Genomic DNA, 12,167 nt, shown 5'->3' with positions numbered 1-12,167 from the left:
ATATTTTCTATCGAAATTAACCCTCATATTTTTTGGTACAAATAGTCTAAAAATGAGTATAATTCCTATTAAATTCAGCACATTAAACTAAAATCGAGTATATTTTGAGGTGAAAAAAGAATCGTACTCAATTTGATAAAAAATATACTAGATTCTAAATAAATATACTCAATTTAAGAGAATTTATACTGATTTTTAGACTTTTTATACCTAAAAATATCATGGGTAATTAGGTAAAGATGTTTGACTGGGGAGTGAAAACAAAGATTTTCATGGATAGGGACTGCATGCAAAGATTTATTTGTCAATAGGGACTGCACGCAAAATTACCCATAAATTAATATCATTAACTATTAATAGTTTTTGTGCTTGATTAAAATTTTAAATTATAATATCCTCCTTTATTATAAATAATATTAACTAAAGATTAATTGGTAAACTATTATACAATTATTGCTCAATTAAATATTAGTTGATAATGGATGAGGTCTGGTCGTAAATTGCATCTCTTGAGAAGCGGAGCTTTGAAATTGTAATGAACTAGTAATTATTATTGTGTTATTTTTAATACAGTAAATTTTGTTGGTCAGAATCTGGCCAGCTAGAAATCTGTATCACCCAATTATAATGCATGCATGTGTATGCATGTAATTAATATACACATCTGATATTACTAAAATACCCCTGAATATGCATGCATGTATACATTCTAGCTGGCCAGATTCTGGTCATTTAGCACTACCCTTTTTAATATATCTGGCAATAGCAATGTTATTATATTGATTGATTAGAATGTGGGCAGACTGGAAAGGAAACTTATAATATTTTATCAGTAGTAAGTATATAATTGGCGGTAAACAGCAGGGTAAGTTCTGATGCCATTTTGGCTACTAAGCTATATACGATAAATTGATACCATTTTGGCTACTAAGCTATATACAATAAATTATCACTATTAAATAACATGTCATACTTTATTACTATTATCATTGCTAATAGCTCTTAAATTTGATATGTATCAGATAAGAAAAGTTACAATAGTGAAATACTAAAATTAGTAATATTTATGTTAAACTATTTGGTTTAGTTTAAATAATATTAATATTGAAGTAATCATAAATAAAAATGCCGTTAATGTTTACTTGATTAATATAGCAATGATATCACCATCAATTTGAGTAATTATAAATAAAAAATAGTTAATATTTACTTGATTAATAAAAAATGATAACATCATCAATCGTATAATTATTTACCAATTCATATTTTATTGTTATTGATAGTATTTACTTGATACTGATAGTAACAGTAGGATGAGGTTCAAGGTGCTGGTACCATATTGGTTATTGAGTAATATGTAATAAGTTATCACTATCAAGCAAATTTGATATGCTATATGAAAGAAAATTTGATTAATATAGAAAAATACTAATATTTAGATTATAAATATTTGATTTCGGCTAATTAATAATTTCACAATATTATTGAAGTATAAATAATTGATTTAGGCTAATTAATAATTTCACAATATTATTGAAGTATAAATAAAAAGTAGTTGATGTTTATAAAAATATTAATATCATCAATCATACAATTATTTACCAATTCATATTTGATTGTTATTGATATACAAGTATTTACTTAATTATTATTTGAAATGATATATAGTTTCTATTGATATAAAAACAAAATTAAATTATCTACTTGATTAATATTGGAAATAGTAATACCTTTTGTCATATTATTAATGTTAATATTTATTTATTGCCCATATTCTTAATATGTATTGTGTTATTATCAAATTCTTTATTTATATGAATTATTTAAAATGATATTCTATTATATCCGTTATTAATATAATTTCTAAATTACCGTTATTAACAATTTTATTTATTCATTTAAAATTGGTTATCCATTCAATTTTTATTATATTTAATTGTTATTTGTCATAATTATTGTTATTATAATATAACAATACAAGTAATAATATTATTACCATTAATCTAGTAATAGTTAGTTTACTGTAAGTTATATATACTAATATATTAATTTATATTAAAAGCTCATATAGATACATACTACAACAACAATTAAGAAGAACAACCATCAAACCTTATCTCACTAGATGGGGTCGGTTATATGGATCTTTTTATGCCATCGAACTCTATTTCCAACTATATCATCTATACTTAAATAAATTTTATCTTATTTTATTATTGCTAATCAAGTCTTTTTTGGTCTTTCTCTTTTTCGTTTGATATGTGTGTTTGTCATAGTTTCACATTACTTAATTAGAGTATTTATTGGTCATCTAAGTACATACCTGTGTCATCTTAAATGCGTCTTAGAGTTTTTCCTCAATAGATGTAACTCTGACTTTTTCTCTAATGCTCTCATTTTTTATTATGTCAATTCTCGTATGTCCACACATCCACTTTAGCATCCTCATTTCTGCAACTCTCATCTTCTGCTCATGTGCTCTAGTCATAGCCTAATATTCAGCTCTATATAATATAGCAGGTTTAACTGTGATTTTGTAGAATTTTCTTTTAAGTTTAGAGGTACTTTATAGTCATATAAAACATCTGACGCTTTTCTCCATTTCAACTATTTTGCTTGTATTCTATGTAAGACATATATCTCAATCTCTTTATCATTTTACAAAAATGAACCTAGATATCAAAAGATCTCGGTTTCGGACAACTCGTCATCTCCTATCTTAACAATTATCTTATTATATCTAATATTGCTAAACTTAAATTCCATAGATTCTGTCTCTATTCTACTAAGCCTAAAACTTTTTCCTTCTAATATTTCTCGCCAAGATTCTAATTTAACATTTACTCCTTCATGTGTCTCATCTACTAAAACAATATCATCTGCATACAACATGCACCACGATATTGTGTCTTGAATATGTGCAATGAGTTAGTCCATAATTAATATAAAAATATAAGGACTTAGAGTTGATCCTTGATGTAATCCTATTTTTATTGGAAATATTTTAGTTACTTTGTCTGAAGTCTTTACTTTAGTCGTTACATCCTTATATATATCCTTAATTAGTTTAATATATGTTATGCTAACACTTCTCTTTTCTAGAATTCTCTATATAATTTCTTTTGGGACTCTATCATAAGTTTTTTTTTAAGTCAATGAATACTATGTGTAGATTTTGTTTTTGTTCCTGATATTTTTTAATTGTCTAAAAAGATGTATAGCTTATATTGTCGACTTTCTAGACATGATCTAAATTGATTTTCGGTCATTGTGGTCTCATTCTTTAATCTTTTTTCATTAACTTTTTTCCAAAGTTTCATGGTATGATTCATTAGTTTAATATCCCTATAGTTTGCACAATTTTATATGTTTCTCTTGTTCTTATATAAGGGAACTAGAGTACTTATCCTCTATTGATCAAACATTTTTTTTTTCATTTTTAATATCATGTTAAATAATTTTGTAAGTCATTTAATACTTTATTTTCCTAGGCACTTTCATACTTCTATCGGAATATCATCTGGTTCAACGACTTTTCCATTGTGCATCCCATTTTAAGTTTGCTTTACTTTTAAAATTTAAATTCTACGATAAAAATTTAAATTTCTATACTCATTTGACCTATTTAAATTACTTAAGTTAAGTTGGTTACCTAAACCTTCATTAAAAAGTTGATAAAAATATCTCTTCCACCGTTTTTTTTATTTCTCCATCATTTTTTATACCTTATTACATTTATTTTTAATACATTTTATTTGGATAAAATCTCTTGTCTTCCTTTTCTTTTACTTTAGCTATTCTATAAATGTCTCTTTTATTTTTTTATCCAATTTTTGATATAATCGTTCAGAAGATTCATTTTTTGCTTCATTCACTACTTCTTAGCTTATTTCTTGGTTATTGAATATTTTTTTAGGTTTTCCTCATTCTTACAAATATATAATTCCTTATAAACCATTCGTTTTTCCTTCACTTTCTCTCGTACTTTTTCATTCCATCACCAAAATTCCTTATTTAGTAGTGCATGTACCTTTGACTCACCGAGTACATTTTGAGCTACTATTTTTAATTTTGATACTATCTTATCTCATGTCGTATTAGAATCACCGTATATTTCACCTAATGCTTGTACTCCTATCTTTTTTTTTTAAAATATATTTTGCTTTCTATCCTTTAACTTCCACCACTTAATTTTCAGAGTCGTATATATTTTCTATTGATATTATGTTTGAGGTGTATATCCAACACTACTGACCTATGTTGGGTAGTTAAGCTTTCTCCAGGGATGATCTTGCAATCATTACAAATTTTTCTATCTTCTTAACTATAAGAAAGTCAATTTGCGATTTATTATTTCCACTTTTGAATGTGACTAAGTATTATTCTCTTTTCTTAAAAAATATATTAGCTAATATAAGGTCATATGCTATTACAAAAGCTAATATAGTTTCCCTTATTCATTTCTCGTTCCAAACCCATAATCCCCATATACCCTCTCATATTCCTAATTTTTCACTCCGACATATCCATTTAGATCACCTCTTATTAAAATCATTTCATTTTACGGAATATTTTATAATATTTCATCTAAGTCGTTCTAAAACCTTGATTTGGTAGTTTCATCTAATTCTATTTACGGTGCATATACAGTAATTATGTTCATAGTTTCTTTTGCCACTATTATTTTAAGAGTTATAATTCTATCATTTTTTCTAACTATTCCTACAACTTCTTCCTTTGACGAATTATCTACAACAATACCCACTCTATTTTTTGTTTTACTTTTTTTTTCTTGTGTACCATAACTTTAAACCCGTGTTCTCTATCAGTTTTGCTTTCTCGCCTATTCATTTTATCTCTTGTATACACAAAATACTAATTCTTCTCCTAATCATCGTATCTACTACGTCCATTGATTTATCAGTGAGGGTTTTTATGTTCTATGTTCCAAATTTTAGATTATTAGTTTCCTATCATATTTATTTTTATCCAACCTATGGTGTGAGAAATATTGCCTATTTAACATTACACCCAAGTTCTTATGGAGATGTAGTGGTTCTTGCTGATATGTTATAACTTTGCAACACGAACTCTTGCATATTTAACACTACACTCGAGACCTGGAGATGTAGCGGTCCTTATTGAGACGTTACAGTCGGACCTTGCAACGCATTCCTTCCGGGGAACAACTTAGCATTAATATAATAGTGTAATGGACTTATTTATTGAATATTTATCATAATTTTAATGCTAGTGGGACAGACCATGACTAATAGATAATTACATAATATAACAATAATAATGATTTACCGTATCAACATCTTTGGCATTATCCTTAAACGACGGTGATGAATGAAAAACATTTTTTGCGTCACCTTAAAATAGTATTTGATATCAATAATCATATAGGTCTATTCTTTTTATTTTCTAAGATAAATATTAAATTCTTTTTCTTAATTTTTACTTTTTCCCCCTACTGATTCCTATTCTTTCTATCTGATGTTGATGATACCTAGTTCTTTCAAACGTCAGATACCAAAACTGATATTGATGACCATGGTAAACATCGGATGGGGAATGCACTATATATGAATTTCTCATGGATGGCATGCCCCAGAATCTAGATTCGTTGTGATGATTGTCTGATGGCCTTTTCTTTAGCTGTTGGTTAAATTGACCAGCGGCAAAATTACACACATTGGTGTTTACTTGTTTTTCATCATATCTTGAGATCTTCTTTCTATACATGGCATTTTGTCACTGTGTTGCATCCTTTCATACTATTGGTTTATTCTTCAAGTTCACCTTGTTGACAGCTCAGTATCTTTACAGAAACTTTGGTGCACTCTACAATTGAACTGTGTGAAAATGCAGATTTTAGTTTTCCAGTCAATTCAATCTTAGAGAGCACACAATTTATGTGCGCTGCAGACCTTATCTGAAGGATTTCTTGGAAAAAGTTGCAAGCATGTTCGAGACGATTATATTTACAGCAAGTCAAAGTATATATGCTGAACAGCTACTGAATGTAATTGTTCCACAAAGAAGATTGTTTCGCCATCGTGTTTATTGGGAATCTTGTGTATTTGTAGAAGGTAATTATCTGAAGGATCTATCAGTACTTGGTCGGGATTTGGCGCATGTTATTATCGTCGACAATTCTCCCCAGGTATTCTGTTTCTCTTATCATTAAATATGCAAAATTTGCAATATTTTTGCTAGGTGATGATTTGTATACAGTTTGATGAAGCAACGCTCAGTTATTATAATTTTCCCATGCAAAATGAATTGTGGTGCTGGCGACATTTTGGTCACAATAATTTGGTGAATTTATATCTGGTGGTTTTAGATCTGTCTGAAGTTTCATCACCATGTTTTCGTTGACTTTAATTTGTGCAATGATTTCTGGCATCTAGTTGATCAGAGTGTCAAGGTTCGCAAAGCAGAGATAGGAAAATGAAAATTCTTATTAGTGTAATGAGAAATGATTCAATGGAGTCAGAATCTTATTAGTCGCTGCTCAAAAGTTCAATCGAGGGATAAAATCTACTTAATTCTAAAAAATTGGCACCAACACTATTTGATATGATGATGAGTGGATCTGGTGTATATGTGCTATATTCCTTAGTGCAAGCAAAAATGTGTTACATGAACCTATAATCTGGCCCTACAACAGTATTCGTTATTTTAAAATATTTTTGACACTGGCTTTAGTTGTGAAAATTTCTGAAAACGGAAAGGCTCACCTTGGATATTTGATGAAATCTGTTTATCCTCAGGCATTGTGGTTTCAGCTGGACAATGGCATTCCTATCGAGAGCTGGTATGATAGCTGCGATGACCGAGAGTTACTTTTCTTCCATTCTTGGAGAGCTTGGTTGGCGTGGATGATGTTCGCCCACTAATAGCCAAGAAGTTCAATCTCAGTGGGAAGGTAGCTTCCGCAGCTGCCACTTATTTTTCGATACATCTGCAAAGGTGACTACTGTTGCTCCCTTGTCTTTCAATACATTTCAGATGGCAATTGTGCCATCCTAAAATAACTCACTCATCTCATAGTTTTGCTTCTATAGTATACTTGTAACATTTGTTGTACTTTTCTAGTACGTATCAGTTACCGGTAAATATTGGAAATTTAATTGATTTGGCAGACTTATTCGTGTCTTCTCTTTGTCGAGCAGCTGTGTATATTTATGTGGTTGTATCATGGTGGGTTCTCTAGATTGAGGTTGGACTATCCCCGGTTTATCCATTTGCATTTAATTAATGAGTTCATGATTTTGTATGAAGCGTAGCATTCCTTTCACACACAAAACAGGGCATCAAATTCGAGGGAGATGATCATTACTTCTTGAGAACACCATCTACGTGTTCATTTTTCATCTTTTTCAAAGCATTAATGATTGACTGACTTCTCTTCCAAGTCTCTCTCCGACCCATGTGTTTATCATGTCAAGTGTGGACCACCGAATTAATTGAAACAGCCAAAGCGCAAGAACACAATAATTCCTGAGATGGTCCTCTCGCCCCTTCTGGAGTCACTGAATCAGATGCCATTAATCTCACTTTCTTTTCCTCAAAGTACGCTCAATTGATCCAAAAACAATGACAAAGAGAGGACCATAAGAATTAGAACACCTGTCACTGATCATTAGTGATCAGATGCTGATTAAAGTCTAATCACTCGGGATTTGTTTAATGGGAACATTTCTACTGATCATTTTCATATACTCACAGTTGCAATGGCCAAGGACCACTGAAGAAATCAGTAGATTATTCAGATTAGTTCACCCCTCAAGTAGACAAATATGCCACAACAGGTGGAGACAGACACCAGAAAGAAGGAAAAAGAGAGAGAGAGAGAAAGAAAAGTGAGGCCATGAAATGTTAAAAGTGTGATGGGCATCTGAAAGCATAAAGGTATGAGTTGCTTTTGATGACACACAACAGATCAGATCAGATCACAGTTTGGAGGCAAGCTGCTGCTTACTGATTCGAGAGCTTTGCTTTGGTGATTCAGCTTCCATCTCAGACCTCTGGCTCTGTCCCTCAAACCAGCCAAACAAACACAAGCAATTTGAGGGAACACTGATTGAACCCCTGCAGACTTAACCAGCTCTTAGTCCTTCAGAAGACACTAGTGAAACTCATCCATTTGGAGGATCACTTGTAAGTCCAGAGCCAGTCAAATTGAGTTAAACTTTTATATTTTTAAACTTAAGTTTTGAAATGGTTATACAAACTTGATTTTTTTTGTTTTCAAATTTAGTATAATAAATTATTAAATGAATATAGATGAGTTGTTATTAACTTACAATTGTGCAAAAATAAGAAGGGGTATTTTTTTTTTTTTCCTAAATGGCGTTTCAATTCACTATTTAATCATGTACAATTATTCAATTACTTTTTAGTACTATTTTCATTATTATCTTCCTATCATAGTTACGAAATAATAGTTACTATAATTATGTAGTAGTTATGATTTTATAATTATTATAATATAAATATTAAATGAGTAAATTAAATTTATGTCAGTTTCGATTTAATAGTTGTATAACGTAAATGATTAGTGAACATGATTGAATTCATGTTATAACAGTTATAAAATTATAATTATTATATTTTTAAATATATAACATAAGTGCTACCATAATATATCGAATTTAAATAAGATAATAATATGAATAATGTCGAACTAGAGATACTTCTACAGGTCTGAACAATGAAATGGAATGATTTTTTTTTTATAAAAAATTAAAATGGTACGCCGTACTCTTGACTTTTGTGCTTGTTTTTGTAGTCCTATTTTCCCTTGATGCTCTGCACGATGACCCACACAGTAAACCCTAAAAATAACCACGGCAGAACATCTCCAAGCTGTCATCATCATCAGCCCATTTGCTTCCTTCCTCTGGCCCTGCTCAGCCTTTGGCTGCTCTGCTCTGGTCTGCTCTGCTCCACTTCAAACCATTAACCACTCCCATTATAACTCACTTCTCGCAAGTCTCCACCTTTACTGCTACTGCTGCTCTTCTCCTGCCAATAATTGCACCTCAATCCTCTGCCGGTACTCAAAACTTCTTACGTGATTGTGATTGCCAATGCGAGCAGCGCCGAGAGAGTTGCTTGCTGCTGCGACCTGACTCCTCTTCCTTCTCCCTTTATCCATCCTCCGCAGGTACGAACCAGGTGCTGGGGGATTCAAAATTTTGTTTTTCGCGATGATCTAGGCTCGACCTGGTGTTGGCATATGCCCTTTTCCTCGTTACCTTTGCCAAGTTCTTGTTTTATGAGCTGTTTCCTTGGTTGACACACTTCAATTCTTGTTTGTCTGTCTGTGTTTTGACCTAGCTTCTCATCCTTTGGCATCTCCTTGCCGACTGAGATCCCGGCCTCTTTTTCGTGTGTTGGCTAAGCTCGAGTGCTTTCTCATGTGGCTTTGTGGAGTGGGAAAAAAAGCAAAGATTTGGAGGTTTGTTGTGAGGGGATAGTGACAAGAGAGGGAAGAATAGGAAGTTTTTTACATGGACTCGGATCTGAAGATGCCTCAATGGGATTTTCCTGAATTGGACCGTGTTACCGAAGCAAACCTTGTCCCCATGTTAGATGGATCACAACTCGGTTCTCCTCAGCAATTGATGGTGAATGGTGTGGAGTGCTCTGTTGATCTCAAGCTCGGGGGTTCAAGTGCCTCTGGCCGCAGAGAACAACCAAGTATATCGACAGTGACGACGATCACCGCAGTGTCTTCGTCTGGCCTGTCGAAGAGACAGCGATCACTAAGCAATGTAGCTCAGATTGCCTCATGCATGGTTGATGGATGCAAAGCCGATCTTAGTAAGTGCAGGGAGTATCACCGTCGCCACAAGGTCTGTGAGGCTCATTCAAAGACTCCGGTAGTTCTGATCGGAGGCCAAGAACAACGATTTTGCCAGCAGTGCAGCAGGTAAAGGCTCTAGTAATTTTAAGTCTTACATAAGAATTCTTATGTTGGTAATGCTTGTTCTTTAAGTGAATTCTATATCATATTTACTTCATAGGAGACTAAGGTAAGAATTTTGTTACACAAAAAACAGAAACTAGTGAAAGATCGATTGGAAGATCGAGTCTATGTACAGTTGAAGAGATTCCATATCATTTTTTTGGCATTATTGGCAAACCTGATTATGAAGATCAGATGACAATGATTTAGATATTCCTGTATCTGCATGTGCTTTTGAATTCTAATGGGTCCTTGGATTAGGACCACAACCTGATTAACACAGCTGAGGAAGGCTACAGATGAACTAACTACCAGGAACTTGTCTCTAAGCATAATTATCTTTACTTAGGTTTCATTCAGTATAGCAATTGTTTATGAGCAGTAAAACGTTACGAATAACATCCCCGGGAATGTTTTCCCTAGGAAAATTTTCCCTGAGTTTATGCCAAAGGAGTCTTTGTTCGTAGAACTTAGCGATAATATGGTATTGTTGTGTAAAATTATGTTGGATTATGATGTGAATACTTCGATTATATGCTTCCTTCATCTTCCAACTTGATTTGATTGCTTGCTCTGTAGTTGTAACAGTTAAGCTACCTCTAAGCTAATTGCTTGAGCTTACAGATCTTTTGTTCCTTCTTTCTGCTCCATTGTCCTGTAGTGTAGTTGATTCTTTGACTTGCGACCATAATCGTGAGTCACTATGGACCTAGTCTATCCAAATGATGAACTCTATGCAAGTTATTGTAAGTAGTGTGATAATTGATTGTGAGCCAGTTCTATTGTCTTGGAAGTTCTTTTTCATGAAGTGAGCATGGATTCTCTGTGGCTATCCTGCAAGTGAAGAACATTCAATTGATCTGCAGGTTTCATTGGTTAATAGAATTTGATGACATAAAGCGAAGCTGTCGTAAGCGTCTTGACGGGCACAATAGACGTCGAAGGAAACCCCATCCGTATTTGCCGAATTCAGGTAGTTTAGTCTTCGATCATCTTAGCTGTGATGTATCTTTTATAGACTTGGATATTTTGTAACTTAGAACAAAGTGTAACAATATTGCTGATGAAAAAACTGCAGAAACCAATTCTTTTGGATGTGCAGGAATCAGGTTTTCAGCACATTCTCAAGCCTTTACGACTGCATCGATAGAACCAAATTGGTCTGGAATTATAAAATTCAAAGACGATTCGCGATCCACGCATCACACTGCATCGGATCTGTTTGACAGGAACCTCTCTTTTTCAAATTCTTCTCATAGCTACAACAAAGAAAGGAAGCAATTCCAATTCCCTTTCTTTCAAGAGAGTGAGAGCAGCCTCAACAACATGACAGCAATCGGATCTTTTGTTCCATCGGTTGTAGGCGGCGGTGGCAGCAGCAAGATGTTCGCCAATGGTCTAAGCCAAGTCTTCCGATCTGATTGTGCTCTCTCTCTTCTGTCATCACCAAATCAGACATCAGGCATCAACCCAAGCTCCATGATGCTATCATCCGATCAGGTTTACATCGGCCAGCCTCTCATCGCAAGTATGCAGTATGGTAATCTCACTCAGTGCTCTCACTCCACTGCATCGGAAGCCATTTCTCCAGTCAGATACTCGTGTTCGAGCATTGAAAATGTGAGGACTGTCTTGGTTTCGAATGCCGATGCTGCTGGTGTTCATTGTCAGGGTATATTTCGAACCGGCAACGAAGGGTCTTCCGATAAGATATCTGAAGCTCTTCCTTTCTCATGGGAGTAACTTGGCACTGGCTTGAAAAACCACTACTGAAGCCAATGTTCTTGGACTCTTCGATGGCCAAGCTATGTTCATTTTGATTCATACCATCGGGTCGATAACTGGCTTTTCGAAATCAATGTAAACTACATGATGGATCTCAGAAATATATATTAGAATCATCTAAGAAAATTCTTATCTAAGGAAATATAATTAATATGGAAGTAAAATATGGTGGTAAAGCTTTGGCTTTTGTATTGGCTTTGTGTTCATTGAAGTGCTTGCTGGTTGTGTTTTGTTAAAGGAAACTATTCAGTTACAATAGAAATGCTGAAAAAAATGGAAAAGTGAGGTCTTTTCAGTTCCTAAATACTAAAATAATATAATGCAAGTTCTCATTTATTTATATTATGATATATCTAAAATAGAAAAATAGATGAAATTAAATTGCTCTCTTTTTCCTATT

The 12,167-nt window shown here is 32.9% G+C and overlaps 1 protein-coding gene and 1 pseudogene across 3 annotated transcripts; both read left to right on the top strand.

The window, feature by feature from the left end:
- The window catches only part of LOC121984557, a 37,803-nt pseudogene extending 30,636 nt beyond the window's left edge, over positions 1 to 7,167 (top strand).
- A 594-nt stretch (positions 7,168 to 7,761) lies between these two features.
- Positions 7,762 to 11,958, top strand: LOC121984556 (squamosa promoter-binding-like protein 16). 3 transcript variants are annotated; one of them, XM_042537539.1, is made up of 4 exons: positions 7,762 to 8,169; positions 9,352 to 9,946; positions 10,849 to 10,955; positions 11,061 to 11,958. In XM_042537539.1, the coding sequence occupies exons 2-4, from the start codon at positions 9,525 to 9,527 to the stop codon at positions 11,723 to 11,725; spliced, it is 1,194 nt and encodes a 397-aa protein (XP_042393473.1). In that variant the 5' UTR covers positions 7,762 to 8,169; positions 9,352 to 9,524; the 3' UTR covers positions 11,726 to 11,958. The 3 variants fall into 3 exon arrangements, with proteins under 3 accessions (XP_042393473.1, XP_042393472.1, XP_042393474.1); XM_042537538.1 differs by lacking the exon at positions 7,762 to 8,169 and adding an exon at positions 8,806 to 9,178; XM_042537540.1 differs by lacking the exon at positions 7,762 to 8,169 and adding an exon at positions 8,809 to 9,178 and having other exon boundaries at positions 11,085 to 11,958.
- Positions 11,959 to 12,167: the final 209 nt, after the last annotated feature.

Source organism: Zingiber officinale, chromosome 5B, assembly GCF_018446385.1.
Source record: "Zingiber officinale cultivar Zhangliang chromosome 5B, Zo_v1.1, whole genome shotgun sequence".
In the NCBI taxonomy this organism is placed as follows: domain Eukaryota; kingdom Viridiplantae; phylum Streptophyta; class Magnoliopsida; order Zingiberales; family Zingiberaceae; genus Zingiber; species Zingiber officinale.
This window is presented reverse-complemented; position numbering and strand designations above follow the sequence as displayed.

What these genes read in the sequence shown, in the direction of transcription:
- LOC121984556 (XM_042537539.1), top strand. Translation starts at nt 9,525, where the DNA reads ATGGACTCGGATCTGAAGATGCCTCAATGGGATTTTCCTGAATTGGAC. An exon ending in TTTTGCCAGCAGTGCAGCAG is followed by an intron (nt 9,947 to 10,848) that starts GTAAAGGCTCTA and finishes ATTGATCTGCAG; the next exon opens with GTTTCATTGGTTAATAGAAT. An exon ending in TCCGTATTTGCCGAATTCAG is followed by an intron (nt 10,956 to 11,060) that starts GTAGTTTAGTCT and finishes AAAAAACTGCAG; the next exon opens with AAACCAATTCTTTTGGATGT.